Here is a 20,291-nt window from a genome sequence, read left to right as displayed (position 1 = left end):
GTAAGAACTGACTGTACTCTCCAGCTTTTCAACTTTGGTAATGGGGATCTTGTAAACTGTTAGAGGTCACATCGGGTGGGGAGCAAACCAAACTGCAGGCACCACAGTTTCAACTTGCCAGGTAGCAAGGACTTGTCTATGCTGGCATGGCCTTTGATTGTTTCTTCCCTCAGTTGATTACTCTGGTGAAGAAACAACTGCAGAAACAACTGCAGAGCAATAAACTGGTCTGATCAAGGGACTGTTATCAATCAGCTTGTCAATGACAGACAAGGTAAGATATTGTAAAGCGATAGTCAAGATTATGTATAAACAGGACCAGAAATTGCTGCATAACTTTTTAACTCCAGCAAAAAAAACAAACTGTTAGCTTGTTGGAGGTTAGAAATTAACAGTTTTGTGCAGGAGTCTGTCTCCAGCAGTTGTCAATTTAGCATGTCCATTAGCCAATCTTTCCCAGTCTCAGGAATCACTCATCCATTTTCTTGATGAGACTATTACAGTCGTCTCACCTACACCTGCTTATCCACCTAGTGTGACACCGGTCTGATGGAGCCTACCCCATCCCAACCAGCTATGGGTGAAAGGCAGGGTACACCCAGATAAGACGCCAGCACATCACAGGCCACATGACAGACAATCACTCACACCTGAAAACCGTTTTGAGTATTCAGTTCACCGAAGCTGCATGTTTTGACGTGGGAGGAAACCAGAGAACCCGGACTTGAAGGCATTAAACCCGGAACCATCTTGCTATGAGCCCAAAGTGACAGCCACTGCGCCATTGTACCGCCCTCTCCGGAATCAATTGAAACAAATATTAATCATTATAATGTGTTGAGAAACACAGCAGTAGTTACGTAACAGCCACCCCCTCATAGTTATAACTATAAGTCACTAACATATACTGTATTTTTACTCCACATTTACTGCATCTCTGGGCCTGTACGTGTCACTGTGTGTTGTCCTGAGAAGACATTACTTTACTTTTTTTATTGTGTTATGTTTTTACTCGTGCCTCATTTCAGCATTCATTCACATTTTCCCTGCATTTTTTTCCATAACTTAAGCTTGATTTTAATTCTGATCTTACTTGTCATTATTGCCCATCAGTAATGTTTACAGGAAATACGTCACCACATGTAGAAAAAAAGTGTACGCCTATGTTGTCCCATGCTGCGGGAGTGGCTACTTATGTTTTCTACGTCTGGTGATAACTGAGTGATCTCATGTGAAGTCTAAGTTTACTCTTAAAGTGACAGTCTACAGTATTGATTCCATGAGACAAGAATACAAAACTAGAAATTCTGAGAACAGCCTGTGCCCTTTGTTCCCTGTTCCATGAAATAGTCCTTACTCAGCCCTCAAGAGAAGTTTCCCCTCCCACTAGACCTGAGTCCTCCCCTTGGAGTCTGTGTGAGTTCACATACTATCCACAAAACAATACATTCCTGAAACCGTAAAGGCTGTTCAACATTTACATACATTGGATTTGCAATCATTTGACTGAAGAAGGTGAGAGCAGTTTTGTTTGTGTTCTGCTGCCCAATTTCTGATAACGTAGATTTGAGACAGGCATTCTGTAAAAGTGCTTCCTAAACTGGTTGAAAAATGTAGTTGAAAAATGACTGACTATACTCTCCAGCTTTTCAACTTTGATCTTGTAAACTTTGGATCTTGTAAACTGTTAGAGGTCACATTGGGTGGGGAGCAAACCAAACTGCAGGCACTACAATGACTGTAGAAAAATGTAGACACATTGACAATACTTTTACAAACAAATTCCTGCTGGCTTTGGTGGCCTGGACTTGCACAGCAGGTCCATCCTAAACGATTGCAAGAATTTTTAAAAAACTTGTTTCTATTATTTCAGTTAACATTTCAAATCCAAAGAAAAGACCAAAAATCATCCATGTAAAAAATAGAAAGAAAACACAGCATTTATTGAGACACTGTTATCTTTGAAATATGGACCAATCAATCAGAGGTAATGAACCAGCTGACCTGCTGAGAGCCGTCATCTCTGTCACCTTTGGAACAAGTTTGTCTAGAAAGGTGACTTTTCTGTATGCTTTCTGAGTCATAGCCTTGCTTGAGTCACCATTATATAAGTTTGGATATATCGTTACCCTGTATCTGCAATTGACCTGATGTCTCACAGCCAGAAGGTTTCTGGGTTTGAGTCCACACCTGAAGGTCTGTGTGGTATTTCCTTGTCAATCCCCCATCTATGCTGGTTCCCTCAGTATGACTGGCTTCCTCCAACAGTACATTATCATGCGGTATTTGCATCACTAGATTCCTAGGAGGCTGAAGTCCTCCAACATCTGTCAGACCTTGCTGAGCATATCGTAGGAGTCTGTCACGGCTTTGCTGCTACATTCTGGGGCAGCAGACTGAAAGTTGCAGATACCAAGAGAGTAAAGAACCTCCTGTGGTGTAAATGGTGTTGTTACTGTAAAAGGTTTGTGTCTAGCCACTATTCCTTATTTGACCTACAGAGGTCATACTACACCCTGTCTAAGCACAAGTCCGTGGGTGACAGGTGGATTGTGGGTGCAGGCGAACTGTTGGTTTGAGAGGATAATGGATAGCCGGCGTGTGTTACGGTGTTGTCCGGCAGAAGAAAAAGATTAACCTCCTCCCATTTTGGATCTGCAAGCAGGCAAACTGGTTAGTACAATTTTATTGTGTAACTTTAATTTCAAATTTATGTCATTTTCGGTACTGTATTGTCATTTTGTGTCTGTTTTGTAGTTCAATAGAAGATACCATCCAAAGGAGGGATGGACTGCTGAAGCCTGAAAGAGCTGCCGACATGTTATCCATAAAGCATTTCTAATTCTTCCTGTCCCTTTCTACAGTACCCAAAATGGTGCAACGGGTAGCAGTGGTTGGAGGGGGCGGTTCTGGTCTCACCTGTATCAAGGCCTGCATTGATGAGGGTCTGCAGCCTGTCTGCTTTGAAAGCAGCGATGACATTGGTGGCCTGTGGAAATTTAAGGTAAATGGCAGCAATGGTTCTAAACACTATCCCAGGTTTGTAAAATGATACTCTATGACCAGAAAGCTGTCCACCGCAGTAATATTGTACTATTGCGTCTTTGACGCACATTTTTTGATGGGAACGCACAATCGTCAGACAGCATGGGACACAAGCATTCAGTGCACTTCTATTCAACAAAAATATTCACAATTTTCCCATTTCTCCACTTAAATTTCAAACCTGGAAATCGCCACTATATTTTGATCTTATGCAAGTTTCTCAGGAGAATACAGTATATGAATTAAAGGCAAAGAAAACTACTGAGTGAAAAGCTAAAGTGAAAAAAAAACTATATTACATTATTATTACTACATGTACAGTATATATATATAACTCTTTTTCCTTTTTCCTTAAACAGCTATGTTATTAATAAAGACATTAAAATTAACAGTTTGTTTAATTCATATTGTACTATTAGAAAAATCTCAATCCTTGCATACGCTTCTATTGTATATGCTGTTATTACTTTTGGGATGCATAAACATCATGTTGGGATGCACAAATTTTTCTTGAAGCATCTCAAGGATGCACTACTGTCTTGAGGTAAAATGAACTCTGAATGAGTATTGATTAAGTTACCTTTTCTATTTCATTTGCAGGAGTCCCCTGAATCAGGGCAAGCCAGCATCTATCGCTCCTTGGTGGTCAACATCTCTAAAGAGATGATGTGTTTCAGTGATTTCCCCATGCCTGCTGACTATCCAAATTATGTGCTCCACTCCCAGCTGTTGCAGTACCTCAGGCTCTATGCTGAGCACTTTGATCTGCTCAGATATATCAGTTTCAAGGTTATTCCAGTTTCATCGCGTCAGGAGTACCAGTCTTCTGAAAAGTTTCTACAATTTTGTATGGCAAAATAATAAGTCGTATGTGTGTGTGTGTGTGTGTGTGTGTGTGTGTGTGTGTGTGTGTGTGTGTGTGTGTGTGTGTGTGTGTGTGTGTGTGTGTGTGTGTGTGTGTGTGTGTGTGTGTGTGCGTCCATGCATGCTTCAGACAACAGTAAAGAGAATCACACAGAGGCCAGATTTCTCTCTGTCTGGTCAGTGGGACGTAGTGACCACTAACAGGGATGGAGAAGAAGAAAGTCACATCTTTGATGCGGTTATGGTGTGTACAGGCCATTTCACTCACCCAGTCTTCCCCCTATCAGACTTTCCAGGTCTGTGAACAAAACAAACATAGACATTTTACAGAATATTTTGCTTTACAATACATCTAGATTTTGTGTTTTGTGTTGTTCGATAACAACACCTCAATCTCTCTAGGGCATGAGACGTTTTCTGGCAAGTGTTTGCACAGCTGGGAATATAAAGACGCCGATGCCTTCAGAGGAAAAAGGGTGGTCGTGATTGGTTTGGGTAATTCTGGAGGAGACATTGCTGTAGAGATCAGCAGATCTGCAGAGAAGGTAACAGAATAACACTGACATTAAACAGGAGGGCTAAGAGAAAAATCTGCATTGAGATACGCCTTTTTATTGTTAGTTGATTGTGTTTTTAATGTTTAATGTGTTCGAATCTTATTTTGTGATCCTGATATTACAGTGCCTATGTCAATGCTATTTGTCCAACAGACGTTTCTCAGTACACGCCAGGGGGCCTGGGTGTTTGGCAGAATGGCCAGTAATGGTCTTCCTTTGGACATGATAGCGATCACCAGATTCAACAACTTGCTCACAAAGCTCCTTCCCAGCTCTCTGGTCAACTGGATTAAAGAGGGAGTCGCGAACCAACGTTGTGACCACCGATTATATGGCCTGCAGCCCAAACACAGGTGACTCACATGGTCGATGATTGTTAATCTACCTCAGGATCCCAAGACAAATGGGTTGAGTTTTATTATTCCAGCCTTAGCTTCGTTTATTGTCCTAAAGTATTCACCTTAGAAGCATCAATTTATCTTCTTTATGAACACATGGATTACAGTTGTGTCATTATCTGGGAATTACTGTCTTTGCCAGTTCAGTTTTATTATTCCATCCTTATCTTCATAGCTCCTCATATCTCTTCAGAGTTTGTCCTTTAGGTAACTTGAATTGGGATATGTCTAAGTTATAAAGATATCCAGGCCTTTACATGATGTGGCAACAGAGAAGTGGGAGAGAATTAACCTCTACAGATGATGCCTGGTTTTATTTTAAAGACTTATTTAGCACTACTATTGATAAACGACCAAGGTCGTCTCAGTCTCCTGTTGATTTGCTTGCCTCCAGGTAATGCAGAAATCAAGCCACACAGGCAGTTAGGTTAGAATGTTAGGGATTAGGCGAGTCTAGACCTATAGACCAGAGACTGACTCAAAAGTAAAAATCAACAGTTTCATTGTTCAGGCAGATAACAGGGGCAGCAGTGGCTCAGTGGTAGAGCGGGTCGTCCAGTTTTTCAAGATCGGAACCCGGAATGTGAGCTGACAGTGGGAGGTGTCAGCTCACCTCTGGAGCTCTGCCAAGGCGATTTTGAGCAAGGTGATCATTTGGACGCACCAAGCAGGAGCTGCCCCCATGTGTGTGTTTGTTTGTTCAGGGCCTGTACACACTAATATATATGCATGTGTGAGTTACTAACACTAATTTCCCTTCGGGGATTAATTGAGTATATAAAACAAAAAACGAAAAAAGAGTGAGCAACAAAAACCAAAAGCAGCAGAGCAAAAAATGACAAAAATCCACAAACCCTGAAATGGACAGGCAGCTATGAGACAAGTAGGAACACTAGCATCACTGAAGCAGGACGGAATTATCTGTCACCCTCATAGGGAAAGGCCAGGCCTTTTGAAAAGAGGCTGATGAGCAGAGTGAAAACTGGTGCTCCTCTTCAGCTGCTAGAAGCCAGACACATCCCCTGCCACAGCCTGACCTGTCAGTAGAAAACGAGCTAAACACAAAAACAGACCTGCCCAGCATACGAAAAGAACAGAACCATGACACAGAAAAAATCTATAATTTCAAAGAAGTTCTGTCTATGGAAAATAAACTTACTTCCCCTTGCAATCACCTCTGATAAATCAGGCATGGCCTCACTCCTCAACCAACATTTTGTGTACTCATAGCAAGCCTTCACTGCCCTGGCTCCCAACATTGCTCCATCACACACCCGTCCTCCATCCAGTGATGTCAGCTTCTCCAATTAACCTGTTTCCATCTCAGAAGTTTTGGAAGAACTCATCAAGTTGGACTCAAACAAATCTGATGACTTTGATGGTTTTCAGGCCATGTTTTTAAAAGTTGCTACATCCTAATCCACATCATGCCACCTGTCTGTCATGCACTCTATATATTTATTAGTATTATATGATTTTATTTTGTCTATTTTTGTGCCCACAGACAGTGTGTCTGTATATTATCCCACTTTGTCACCTGTTTTGTCATATTTTGCATTGTTCATCTTGCTTTTTGGATTTTGCTTGGTGGAATGATGATTTCGGGAACTTGGATCCCGTATTCAAGGGGTCAAAATGAGTTTTCTTCATAGGGTGGCTGGGCACACCCTTAGAAAAAGGGTCAGAAGCTCTGCCACAGAGGAGGAACTCGGAGTTGAGCAACTGCTCCTCCACAGTGAGAAGAGCCAGTAGAAGTGGCTCAGGCAACTGTTTGAGATACCTGCTGGGTGCCTCCCAGTCTCACCAGAAGGAGGCCTCAGCGAAGACCTAGGACACACTGGAGAGACTATGTCTCTGGGCTGGGGAGGTCTGAGCGTCCCTACCCATTGATGGATGGATGGATGATGGATGGATGGAATAATCACTTTAATACCCATACTTTATTGGAGGTTGTTTTTTTATAAAATTGTTGAGCTATACTACACTATCTTCACTTTCTTTATGTGTATTAGGATGCTATTTTAGTAACGGAACATATCACTACCCGGATACAAGCGGCCGAAATGAGTTTCCTCCGCAGGGTGTCCGGGCTCTCCCTTAGAGATAGGGTGAGAAGTTCGGTCATCCGGCAGGGACTCAGAGTCGAGCCGCTGCTCCTCCGCATCGAGAGGAGCCAGATGAGGTGGCTCGGGCATCTGGTTAGGATGCCTCCTGGACGCCTCCCTGGTGAGGTGTTCCGGGCACGTCCTACTGGGAGGAGGCCCCGTGGACGACCCAGGACACGCTGGAGAGACTATGTCTCCCGGCTGGCCTGGGAACGCCTTGGGATTCTCCCGGAGGAGCTGGACGAAGTGGCTAGGGAGAGGGAAGTCTGGGCTTCCCTGCATAAGCTCCTGCCCCCGCGACCCGACCCCGGATAAGCGGAAGAGAATGGATGGATGGATGGATGGATGGACATATCACTACAGAAATCATACATGAGTCATGCTCAGCTCCTTCCAGAGTGGATTTGCTTTCTGAAAGACAACTTTTTGTCTGGTCTCTATAGGGGTTCCATAATTTCTGTGTCATCTGACATAATGAGTTGGTCACTGACTCGATGAGCTCTTACTGAAATCTGTTTCTATCTTTGCTTCCCTTCACCGATCCTCTTCATACAAAATAATACTTTTATCTTAATTTGATTTTAAAATTCTGAACCGGTTCAAAGCAAAAAATCCAGCTTGATCATTGTATCCAAAGTTTTGTACCTGTATTATCAAAGTTCCAGGGTGTCATGAAAACAGCAATAAGCATGGCGTCATTTGTGTTCACAATTAACTAATAATGGTAAAACTTTGAATGTGACAAAACATTTGTAGAAAGACGGTTTAGGTTGACCCTGTCATTTTCTGTCTTTTCTAGAATTACGGATGGAAGACCTTTGATCAACACAGACCTTCCCATTCAAATGCTAAATGGGGCAATAGTGCTGAAGCCCAATCTGAAAAGCTTCAAGGGCTCTGGAGTTGTTTTTGAAGATGGGACTGTGGAGCTCAACATTGACTATGTGGTCTTCTGTACCGGCTACAATGCTGGACACCCATTCCTGCCTCCAGGCCTGTTCACTGGGCCTCAAAGACAGTTAAAATTGTACAAGTAAGTAGAAGTCTCTGGAAATTTTTTTTTTTTTAATGCTTAATATAGTATTTGAGCACACTCGAAGAATGCAAGAGTGCGTGGAACTGTATTATGTAATATGTAAAGGTGACTCTTAACCAGATTAATTTCATACATTATTGGTCCTGGTTGGTTAAACTGTATGAGGTTTTGTACTCTGTGAGGCTTCCGTTGGTTCATTGGTTTGTTGTTGGGTTGTTGTTTTGTTGGTTGGTTCATTGGCTTGTTCATTGCTTTTTTTGTTGGTTGTTTCCTTGTTTTACTGGATCGTTGGTTTGTCGGATTATGGGGGCCATGACATGGGATACACCCTTGAAAAGTCACTAGTTTATCGCAGGGCTTCGTACAGAAGGACAATAAAACATTCTCAGTCACCTTCTTTGGTCAGTTCAAAATTATTAATTTATCTGTATTGTTTTTTGTTGTTGGAAGAAGATAGAATACCAGGAAATTTATAGGAAATGATTGTCTATCCATAAAATTAGGATATGTGTTACTCTACCCCTTAAATCATACATCATGTCATAGCGCCCTAATAGAAAGGAGCTTCATTGTCAAAAAAAAAACTAGCACGGCACTGGTAATTGACTTAAAAGCATCTTTCTGTCAAACACTCACACAAGATAAATATAGTGACAGATCAAAAAAGGAAGGCATAATAAAATCTGACCCTACAATTAACACATGTGGGGCTATGATATCAGTTTCCAATGGCATGTTTGGTCCACAATGAACAAAGTTCATTTTGGTTTTCCTGTAAGGGGCCACCACAGCGTGTCATCTTTTTTTCCATTTTGGATGAATGCTCGTATTTGTGTATTTCATAATGACATGATAAATAGACAGATAACTAACAATTTGAAAATGCAATTATCTAATGTGTGAGATGAATAACAGTTTAAATTAAGACTAATATAATCATATTTGTGTATTGTGACACAAATTGAAATCGTTTATTGTTTGTTGTTGTTCTTTATTTACCTGTGTTCTTCTTCAGGAGATTGTTTCCTCCTTCTCTATCACAACCTACGCTGGTCATCCTGAGTCTTTTTCAGACAAATGGACCAATCACAAATTCTGTGGAAATGCAGGCCAGGTGGGCTGTCAAGGTATTTACTGGTAGGTAATTGCAAATCCCTTAGGATTAAAGAGCCAATCTTGTTACACTGTGTACACAACTATTTGGCAAGTGAGTATGTTGAACACGTCAAAATTCTTATAAATATTTCCAAATTGCAAGCTGTATAAACCTGAATGTTTGGTGGATTTAAGCACATCAGGTGATGTGTATTTGTGTAATGAGGGAGGGCGTAGCATAAGAAGATCAATACCCTGGAGCAAGCTGTGCATAATTATTGGACAGGTTATTTTCTTCCAGCAATAATGGGCCAAAAACAAGATATTATTTTTTATATTAAGAAACAGAGACTCCATGAATGCAAGGTTTATGACTATCATTGAAAAAAAGGTTGCTAGATTGGTCACTGATTTTTTTGAACTGTCAGAAATGTTATGTGTAAATTTCAAATTGAAAATAAACAAGTGAAATCGGAAAATTTTTATTTTTCATTTCCTGTAGTTGCATAATAATTCTGCACACTAATAGCTGTATAGCTCATATATCTATTTTTCTTTCTTACACATTTAAGTTTGAGGTTTACTTTTTACTTGACTGAGAGCATTGTAATTGTTCTATAATTAAGTTGATCCTGAAAAATACAACTTTTCTAATAGTTATACACAACGTGTACTTGGTATGTTTTTCTCTTTAAGGACTGTGTCATCTCCCATTGAAGAAGAAAATGTTGGAGGTCATTGAATCCGACACGAAAAGAAACAGGAAAAGGTACATGGTCATTACATTATTCAAGTGATGCAGCAGGGTATTCATGCTCTTCCTGTAGAGAACAGGATTTTTGTTAAAATGTTGTGTTAATATAGACAAACAAATCATGCCTTCAATTGTATGTTTTTTAAGTCATCGTTCTGAAGCACATGCTGCTCGCCTGGTAGATTACATATCTTACTTGGACTTTATGGCAGAGGAGGTAAGTTCAGTTCCACTTCATAAGGCTGTGTTACTATTTGTGGGGTATGCACAAAACACAAACATGATGACTGACTTCAATCACAGGTAGGGGTTCGCCCGAATCTTCTGACCTTACCACTGAGAGATCCTGTGCTCTGGGTGAAGATCTTCTTTGGTCCCTGCACTCCATACCAATATCGTCTTACTGGACCTGGGCAGTGGGATGGAGCTCGTCAGGCTATCCTCACCCAGTGGGAGCGGGTAGCTCAGCCTTTCAGAACCAGGGTGGTACCAGTACCAAAGCGCAGGAGGTCCATCCTCTATTCTCCCTGGCTGTTCATAGTTGGAGTTACTGTGATAGTTGGTGTTCTCCTGTCTAGAAATGATAGTGTTGTAGGGCTGAAGGATCCAGCTCAGATTCTGGCAAGATGGTCACAAAGAACCCCTGGTTCTCTGGTTAAATAACATCAGGAAATATGTCTCTAGTCTAACTATATTTAGACCCAGGTCACACAGAAATTGTATGTGACTTGTGTTGTTTTCATTAAAACGAATAAAATACTAACGATAAAAGGTAAAAATAATGGTAACTGTCCCAGGGTGACCCAAATGGACGGACAAGAAAGTATTTATTAAAACCTGAAAACCTCTGAAAACAAACTCTTAGGGAGTGTCAGGGATGAGGGGATCAGAACTCTTAGGGCTTCAGATACCTGGACAGTGTATTTATTTCAGAAACGGCACAAGACAAGAATGTATTTCAGTAAATTACAAGGTTTATTGAACAGACTCTGTTAAACTCTGTGGGTTCATTCTAATGGCATTAGATCTTACCAAGAGGAAGCTGAGTCAGCGAAGAACCAAGAGTCTAAACTATGCAACTATAAGAACTTTGTCTTTCTGGGAGGGTATATTCACCTAAATCTTTTCTCCTTTTACAGACAATGAAGAATGAACCTGGCATGTTTTGATTATTTATTGGATGGTTTCTGCTATCTGGTCTGGATACTGCATTCGAGTCTTACATTTTATCACCCAGACCTTGAGTGAGTGAGGGAAAAGACATTCAGAATTATGCACAAGTGAGAATATGCAAAACCAGGGTTCTAACTCCAGTATCCTAGTGGGAAGTGGGTAGCACTGTCACCTCACTGCTAAAGTGTTTCGGGTTTGAATCCTCTCTGTGCGGAGTTTTTATGTTCTCCCCATGGCCGACCTAATCCCATATCCAAAAACATATAATTAAGGTGAATTGATCATTCCATATGGCCTGTTAGTGTGGTGGGTTGTTTTTGTCTTTCATGTGGCTCAGCAATGCACTGGCATCGTACTTAGAGTGTCCTCCGCCTCTTGCCTGTGAATCAGCTGGGACAGGCTCCAGCAACCCTCAAGACCCGCAAAAGCAGAAGAAGCAGTGAAGAAGATGAATAGAATGAATGAATGAATGAATGAATGAATGAATGAATGAATGAGTGAGTGAGTGAGTGAGTGAGTGAGTGAATGAATGAATGAATGAATGAATGAATGAATGAATGAATGAATGAATGAATGAACGTGTCTATTGAAACCCTACAATAAATTGAGAAAACTTAAAAAACAACATTTAAAATGTAAAACTGGAAAAAAAAGTTGCAAAATTTTTGACAAGTACGTACTGATTTAGAATTTACTGCCAGCAATATGTTGGGACAGGTGAACGTTGACCATTGTGATGCATGATCTCATCTTTTAACAGCTCTCTTGAAGCATTGGTGTACTGACGAGACCAATTGTAAATTACAGAGAATCGTGCTGCTAACATTCTGGTACATAATGCATTGATTTTTTAATTTTGTTGAGGTATGGCCTCACCTGCCATCATAAAAGAAAAAAAATGAAAATGGAAGAAATTAATTAAATGGTCAAATTTATCCAGTGATGTGAATTGTATAGTTATTTTCCGTTTAACGTCACCAATTCTACATTATTTTTACTCAAAATCACTGAATTTTCACATTTACTTCTGCTTTTCTTTTGTTAAAATCAACAGTGGTGCACTCAAAAAAATAATACTGCATGTTACTTAATTCAATCAGTGAACATTTTTACACTTCCAAATACTGAGTAGATATGAAAGCTCTCAAATCTGTTAAAACAAAACCTGAGTCATGAGTAAATCTAAGTAATATTTTCTAGTACATCTGAACGAATTGATTTGGTTCAATTACCTACTCAAATTGAGTAAATGTAACTAAATTTTGGGTGGTCACACCCCAAAACGAGGGGGGACAGCACCTTGCTCAAGAGCACCTCAGCAGTGGCTGGGAGGTAAACTGACACCTCCCACCGTCAGCTCCCACTCCGAGGGATGTCCTGGCGGGAGCCGGATTCAAACCACTGATGGCTAGGCAATCTGTCTTCCGCCGCCGAGCCACTGCCAGAGTGAATGACCAGTGCCCCAAAATCCTAAAAATGCAGAATCTGTTCCCTTCTGTTAACTTGATGTTTTTAAGTTGTTAGTTACAACTCCAATAAAATTGAGTTGACTTGTTTAATAATTGCACTTATTAAAACTAACTGATATTTGTTAATATATTCTCAAAAATGTTGGTGAAACATAAACTTATTATTACAAATATTTAAACCATGTAATCTGTGAGTCAAATAATACTTTATTTTAAGTAAGTAAACTTAATTTATATGTGTCTATTTCACACAAATATTCCTGTTGGAGTTTTACTAATTAATTTTGATGTAGTCAAATCAAATACTCATCATGATGATATTCAGAATTTTTTATTGATTTTTGTATATTACTGTCACATCTACTGGCCCTTGAATCATTTTTTAGAGTGTGGTCGCTTTAAATGAAACATATTAATCATGAGAAAGAGCAACAGTGGCTCAGCGGTAGAGCAGATGTCTTGAAGACGGATCGCCCGGTCATCGGTGGATCGATTCCCGCTCCCGGCATGACATCCCTTGGAGTGTGAGCTGACTGTGGGAGGTGTCAGCTCACCTCCCAGCCACTGCCGAGGCGCCCTTGAGCAAGGCGCCGTCCCCACCACAAGCTGCTCATTTGGGGCGCGACCTCCGAGCGCGACCCGTCACTCTTCCTCCCCTGGACTAACTGCATGATTACAGGCCCCTAGTGTGCTGTGTTTCAGGGGCCTTGTTCACAACACTGTGTGATGTGCTAAAAACTAACACAAATGCATGTACTGAAAGTGTAAAGAGAATTTCCCCTGTGGGGATCAATAAAGTTTGAATTATGATTATTAAAAAACATCAGTCACCAAAACCTCAGAAACATTTAAGCCCTTGGAGATAATTACCATCCATCCATCCATCCATCCATCCATCCATCCATCCATCCATCCATCCATTCTCTTCCGCTTATCCGGGGTCGGGTCGCGGGGCAGCAGCTTAAACAGGGAAGCCCAGACTTCCCTCTCCCTAGCCACTTCGTCCAGCTCCTCCGGGAGAATCCCAAGGCGTTCCCAGGCCAGCCGGGAGACATAGTCTCTCCAGCGTGTCCTGGGTCGTCCCCGGGGCCTCCTCCCGGTAGGACGTGCCTGGAACACCTCACCAGGGAGGCGTCCAGGAGGCATCCTGACCAGATGCCCAAGCCACCTCATCTGGCTCCTCTCGATGCGGAGGAGCAGCGGTTCGACTCTGAGTCCTTCCCGGATGACCGAACTTCTCACCCTATCTCTAAGGGAGAGCCCGGACACCCTGCGGAGGAAATTCATTTCGGCCGCTTGTATCCGGGATCTCGTTCTTTCGGTCACGACCCATAGCTCGTGACCATAGGTGAGGGCAGGAACGTAGATCGACCGGTAAATCGAGAGCTTTGCCTTTCGGCTCAGCTCCTTCTTCACCACGACGGACCGATACAGAGACCGCATCACTGCAGACGCTGCACTGATCCTCCTGTCGATCTCCCGTTCCATTGTACCCTCACTCGTGAACAAGACCCCAAGATACTTGAACTCCTCCACTTGGGGCAGGGTCTCATCCCCAACCTGGAGAGGGCACTCCACCCTTTTCCGACTGAGGACCATGGTCTCAGATTTGGAGGTGCTGATTCTCATCCCAACCGCTTCACACTCGGCTGCGAACCGCTCCAGTGAGAGTTGGAGATCACAGCTTGATGAAGCCAACAGCACAACGTCATCTGCAAAAAGCAGAGACGCAATACTGAGGCCACCAAACCGGACACCCTCAACGCCTTGGCTGCGCCTAGAAATTCTGTCCATAAAAGCTATGAACAGAATTGGTGACAAAGGGCAGCCTTGGCGGAGTCCAACCCTCACTGGAAACGAATCCAACTTACTGCCAGCAATGCGGACCAAACTCTGACATTGGTCATACAGGGACCTAACAGCCCTTATCAAGGAGTCCGGTACCTCATACTCCCGAAGCACCCCCCACAGAACCCCCCGAGGAACACGGTCGAACGCCTTCTCCAAGTCCACAAAACACATGTAGACTGGTTGGGCGAACTCCCATGCCCCCTCAAGGACCCTGCAGAGGGTGTAGAGCTGGTCCACTGTTCCACGGCCAGGACGAAAACCACACTGCTCTTCCTGAATCCGAGATTCGACTTCCCGACGGACCCTCCTCTCCAGAACCCCTGAATAGACCTTGCCAGTGAGGCTGAGGAGTGTGATGCCCCTGTAGTTGGAGCACACCCTCCTGTCCCCCTTCTTAAAAAGGGGGAGCACCACCCCAGTCTGCCAATCCAGAGGTACTGTCCCCGATGTCCACGCGATGTTGCAGAGGCGTGTCAACCAGGACAGCCCCACAACATCCAGAGCCTTTAGGATCTCATCCACCCCCGGGGCCCTGCCACCGAGGAGCTTTTTAACTACCTCGGTGAACTCAACCCCAGAGATAGGAGAGCCCGCCTCAGAGTATCCATACTCTGCTTCCTCATGGGAAGGTGTGTCTGCGGGATTGAGGAGGTCTTCGAAGTATTCTCCCCACCGAGTCACAACGTCCCGAGTTGAGGTCAGCAGTGCCTCATCCGCACTATACACAGTGTTGATGCTGCACTGCTTCCCCCTCCTGAGACGTCTGACGGTGGACCAGAATTTCTTCAAAGCCGTCTGGAAGTCGTCCTCCAAGGCCTCACCGAACTCCTCCCACGCCCGAGTTTTTGCCTCAGCAACCACCAAAGCCGCATTCCGCTTGGCCAGCCGGTACCTATCAGCTGCCTCAGGAATCCCACAGGCCAAAATGGTCTGATAGGACTCCTTCTTCAGCTTGACGGCATCCCTTACCGCTGATGTCCACCAACGGGTTCTGGGGTTGCCGCCACGACAGGCACCGACCACCTTATGGCCGCAGCTGCGGTCGGCCGCCTCGACAATGGAGGCGCGGAACATGGTCCCCTCAGACTCAATGTCCCCCGCCTCCCCCGGAACGTGAGTGAAGTTCTGCCGGAGGTGGGAGATGAAACTCCTTCTGACAAGGGATTCCGCCAGGCGTTCCCAGCAGACCCTCACAGTACGTTTGGGTCTGCCAGGTCGGACCGGCATCTCCCCTACCATCGGAGCCAACACACCACCAGGTGGTGATCGGTTGACAGCTCCGCCCCTCTCTTCACCCAAGTGTCCAAGACATGCGGCCGCAAGTCCGATGACACAACCACAAAGTCGATCATCGAACTGCGGCCTAGGGTGTCCTGGTGCCAAGTGCACATATGGACACCCTTATGTCTGAACATGGTGTTCGTTATGGACAGTCCGTGACAAGCACAGAAGTCCAATAACTGAACACCACTCTGGTTCTGATCGGGGGGGCCGTTCCTCCCAATCACACCCTTCCAGGTCTCACTGTCATTGCCCACCTGAGCATTGAAGTCCCCCAGCAGAACGATGGAGTCCCCAGTGGGAGAGCTCTCCAGCACCCCCTCCAAGGACTCCAAAAAGGGTGGGTACTCTGAACTGCTGTTTGGTGCATGCGCACAAACAACAGTCAGGACCCGGCCCCCCACCCAAAGGCGGAGGGAGGCTACCCTCTCGTCCACCGGGGTGAACCCCAATGTACAGGCGCCAAGCCGGGGGGCTATAAGTATACCCACACCTGCTCGGCGTCTCTCACCATGGGCAACTCCAGAGTGGAAGAGAGTCCAACCCTTCTGGAGAGGACTGGTACCAGAGCCCAAGCTGTGTGTGGAGGTGAGCCCGACTATATCTAGTCGGAACTTCTCGACCTCACACACCAGCTCGGGCTCCTTCCCTGCCAGAGAGGTGACATTCCACGTCCCAAGAGCCAGCTTCTGTAGCTGGGGATTGGATCGCCAAGATCCCTGCCTTCGGCCACCGCCCAGCTCACAATGCACCCGACCCCTATGGCCCCTCCCACAGGTGGTGAGCCCATGGGAAGAGGGACCCACGTTGTCCTTTCGGGCTGCGCCCGACCGGGCCCCATGGGTGCTGGCGCGGCCACCAGGCGCTCGCCTTCGAGCCCCACCTCCAGGCCTGGCTCCAGAGGGGGGCCCCGGTGACCCGCATCCGGGCAAGGGAAAACGTTTTCCAATGTTTTTCATCATCATGTGGGGTCTTTGAGCAGTACTTTGTCTGGTCCCTCACCTAGGACCTGTTTGCCATGGGTGACCCTACCAGGGGCAGAAAGCCCCAGACAACTTAGCTCCTAGGATCATTGGGACACACAAACCCCTCCACTACGATAAGGTGACCACTCAAGGAAGGGGATAATCACCATATTGGCCCAAATATAAGACGACCCTGATTATAAGACGACCCCCTCTTTTCCAAGACTCAAGTTTGAAAAAAGACTTTTTGAACACCAAATTTAATTTTAAATCAGAAAATAATTACAGTACATCTGAAACAAATGATTATAACAATATATTTGAGACAAAAACCATGTTATTTTGCCTCATTCAAATCATGCAAAAACTGTCTATCACATCTTAATATCTGAATATTTAAATATGTAAACTAAAGTGCAATCACATTTGTAAATGAATGGCTTCTAGTGTTTGAAATGTAAATAAGACAATCTACTGTGATAAAACAACAAAATTGCAATAACTGCATTAACCATCAAAGTGAAGTCAAACTGTAACTGTTGTCCTGAAACAAATATATTCTCCAGATTGTCGCTACATTTCTCCATTGTCTGTTATCTCTTCTCTTGTTTTGTTCTCTTTTCTTTCTTACCACCATTTTTATTTTTCTTCTTCGTGACAGGTTCGCTTTGGCCTGGGGAGTAAAGTTCAGCATTCGCTTTAAAGATATCTGGCGCCATCTAGCGTTGTGAATGGGTATAACGTCTTGACCCCAAAAGTAAGACGACCCCCACTTTTTCATAATAATAATAATAATCCACCTTTATTCGTCCACACAATGGGGAAATTATGTTTTCCACTCCAGTTTTTTTTGTACATGCATATATATATATATATATATATATATATATATATATATATATATATATATATATATATATATATATATATATATATATATGTGTGTGTGTGTGTGTGTGTGTGTGTGTGTGTGTGTGTGTGTGTGTGTGTGTGTGTGTGTGTGTGTGTGTGTGTGTGTGTGTGTGTGTGTTAGTCAGCATACACACACAAACATCGTATACAGGCCCCGGAACACAACACACACTAGGGGCCTGTAGGCATGCAGTTAAATTAAATTAAATTAAATTAAATTAAATTAAATTAAATTAAATTAAATTAAATTAAATTAAATTAAATTAAATTAAATGACAACGAGTACAGGGGAGTTTCAGTCTTATTTCAATGCAAAAAACACCGTCTTATATTCGGGCCAATACGGGTATATCATGTATATGCCCTTTCTTATGTGACGGATATATTACATGCTGGGAAAGCCCAAAGTTAACCAAGCTGTGAATGTTGGCTGTTCTAACTGTCCTGATAATGTGTCCTGAAATGTGTTTTGACTTTCTTTGTCTCATGTCCTCAGCGAAGGGAACAATGTGATGCAGGAGGAAATAAAAATTTGTTGGGGAAGCACAGGGCATTTCAGATTTTTACTGCACACTCATCTCATCTTTTACAGCGGAGTCTCCCATAATCAGAGTACCAGACCTAGTGTCCTCCTGTGGTGTTCCCCCTCCTGATTTGCCACCTGGGGGTACACACTGCAACTACTGCTGGAAAAACATTTGCCCCTCTGATACCAACTGTTTGTGTTGCTCTTGAGGAACAGTTACATGACTTTTGGTGCCTGGTACTTAAAGGAAGGAAAGCTGTTAGTCTTCCTTCTGTCGATACAGCGATGGATGTGATTGTGATAGATATGCAATTTATTTATCTATTTTACATATCTATAAAACTCAAAACTCCTGATGAGATCAGCAGACCACTCTGAGGCTGAGACTAGGCTGAAACTAAAGTGTGGAGAGGGGTGTATGGAAGGAAGTAGTCTCTGAAGGAGAGGTATGGGGGTGAGGAGCAAACACTAAAGTGACAACAGGGAATAGGTAATAAATTACCCTGGAGCTGGAAGTCTCTTTGCAGAATCTATGCATACACTTGTTAAAGATCCCTCCCAGGTGTACTGAAAATGTGATTCATGTATAAATACACAAATCCTCTGAGCAAGACCAGAGGACAGAATAAACAACTACTTTTCATGGACCGCAGGCATCAGTATTTACTTGGTATTTCATCTACACAAAGTTTATTTCAAGTACACATTGTACTCATTTATCTGAATTTACTCTAGGTTGTCTAATTGTATACAAAGCTTTGTATATCCAGTTATCAATAGTAATGGCCAGTAAAAGTGACACACATTGATAAATAAATGTTATGTGGGTTGTTCAGACTTCTCTGTTTACAAAGACATTGAGTAGTGGTTACCCAGTTAGAGTAGCTGTGAAAAAGACCAAGGATCCTATACTCTTTTCTTGGCAAAGACTTCAATTTACTTGGCATCAGACTTTTTTAACAGAACATGGAAGATTGCTGTCAGACATCAGTTCACCATGGGTCAGTAACATCGCTATGAAGGAATTCCTCTTTTTCCTCTGTGACTCAAAGTCAACACAGATACTGTCAGCACTGCAACATTCAACAAGGCAAAGAAGTAGAATTGTCACAAAAATAAAAGTTTCAGTCGATCTTATTCATGACAGTAGATCACGGTTTAAATGCACTCTTCTTTGGTCAATGGTGACATAAGTACATCATTAACATGTAATGTCTAGAATTATTAATAAAATATCTTTTAACATATAAGGATATCAGTCATCACACTATACTCTGACCACTATACGTACTTAGATTAATGCTAATAGTCTTTGTTCTTAATTGAGCGTTTTTGACATGTCTTTCACAGTTTTACTACATTATTTACTGAGTATGGCATATGTAAGAAATGAAAATAACACCTGCACTTGTTAACTTGCTAGAGAGAGGTCCATTACTGGTACCAGCTGCAATTCTAAAGTGTGGAGCCCAACTGCTATTCTGAAAATGTTTTTTAATGCCAAATCTCATACATGCATGGATAAAATGCAGGTTTTCATAAGACCCCCAGAGAAATGGGGAAGTTTCAAGGAGTCCCCAGTAAAGAAGAGGACTAAATTGTTTTCAATATAAATCCAGACACATGCAACACAATTATACACGAGTTTGTTTGTTTTATTAGCAGGATTCTGCATATTTTTTGGGATAATAAAACTCAAAGCAAAACAATTTTCAGACATGGGACCCTAGAAAACAATTATCAATTCCAAAACAGCTGTCCATTTTGTGTCAATTAAAGGATCCTTGGCATAAAAAAACTTGCCATCGCCCTCAGTAAGGGCTCTTGGTAGTGAGACATGTAATATGGTCAAATACTGAAAGGAACAGAAAGTTCTTAAAGACAGAGCAAAACAATTGCTTCGTTAGGTTATGGGTATTAAAATATTTCTTTTATTTCTGATCGCAGAGAAAAATTAAACCACTTCACATGAGTCATTTTTGTTTCCAACTGTTAGTCGGTCCACATAGTATAAGAAGTAGGCCAAAAAGCACGAGACCACTGCACTGTTGAAGCTACACTGTAATTTAATGTTTTCATAACCTGGACATGGATATAATGCCTCAGAAATTATGTCCTACCATGACATCAATATAAGATGTCTAAAATTTTCCAAAACCTTCATTGGATTGGACAGGATGTTTTTCAGACTTTATTATAAAAAGAACTAATAACACAATGTTTATCCAAAGGAGTCAGAAAGACGTTTGCTGTCATGGTT

General features: G+C 42.8%; 1 protein-coding gene across 8 annotated transcripts; it reads left to right on the top strand.

Moving 5' to 3' along the window:
- Positions 1-1,414: 1,414 nt before the first annotated feature.
- Positions 1,415-18,755, top strand: LOC137599250 (dimethylaniline monooxygenase [N-oxide-forming] 2-like). 8 transcript variants are annotated; one of them, XR_011036776.1, is made up of 14 exons: positions 1,415-1,515; positions 2,502-2,673; positions 2,865-3,004; positions 3,646-3,834; positions 4,040-4,205; positions 4,312-4,454; positions 4,620-4,819; positions 7,769-8,002; positions 9,021-9,142; positions 9,797-9,869; positions 10,002-10,071; positions 10,158-11,857; positions 17,255-17,350; positions 18,098-18,752. XR_011036776.1 is itself a non-coding variant. In XM_068320066.1 (14 exons), exons 3-13 carry the CDS (start codon positions 2,873-2,875, stop codon positions 17,322-17,324), a joined length of 1,605 nt encoding a protein of 534 aa, XP_068176167.1. In that variant the 5' UTR covers positions 1,415-1,515; positions 2,502-2,673; positions 2,865-2,872; the 3' UTR covers positions 17,325-17,350; positions 18,098-18,755. The 8 variants fall into 8 exon arrangements, 7 of the variants coding, with proteins under 7 accessions (XP_068176167.1, XP_068176166.1, XP_068176168.1 ...); XM_068320066.1 differs by having other exon boundaries at positions 10,158-10,363; positions 18,098-18,755; XM_068320065.1 differs by having other exon boundaries at positions 10,158-10,363; positions 18,002-18,755.
- Positions 18,756-20,291: the final 1,536 nt, after the last annotated feature.

Source organism: Antennarius striatus, chromosome 7, assembly GCF_040054535.1.
Source record: "Antennarius striatus isolate MH-2024 chromosome 7, ASM4005453v1, whole genome shotgun sequence".
NCBI classification, from domain to species: Eukaryota; Metazoa; Chordata; class Actinopteri; order Lophiiformes; family Antennariidae; genus Antennarius; species Antennarius striatus.
Note: the sequence above shows the minus strand (reverse complement) of the source record. Positions and strands in the feature narration are given on the sequence as shown.

Coding starts and splice junctions, on each gene's coding strand:
- LOC137599250 (XM_068320060.1), top strand. CDS start 2,873: ATGGTGCAACGGGTAGCAGTGGTTGGAGGGGGCGGTTCTGGTCTCACC. Junction 3,835..4,039: donor TCAGATATATCAGTTTCAAG/GTTATTCCAGTT, acceptor TGCATGCTTCAG/ACAACAGTAAAGAGAATCAC. Junction 9,143..9,796: donor GGCTGTCAAGGTATTTACTG/GTAGGTAATTGC, acceptor TTTCTCTTTAAG/GACTGTGTCATCTCCCATTG.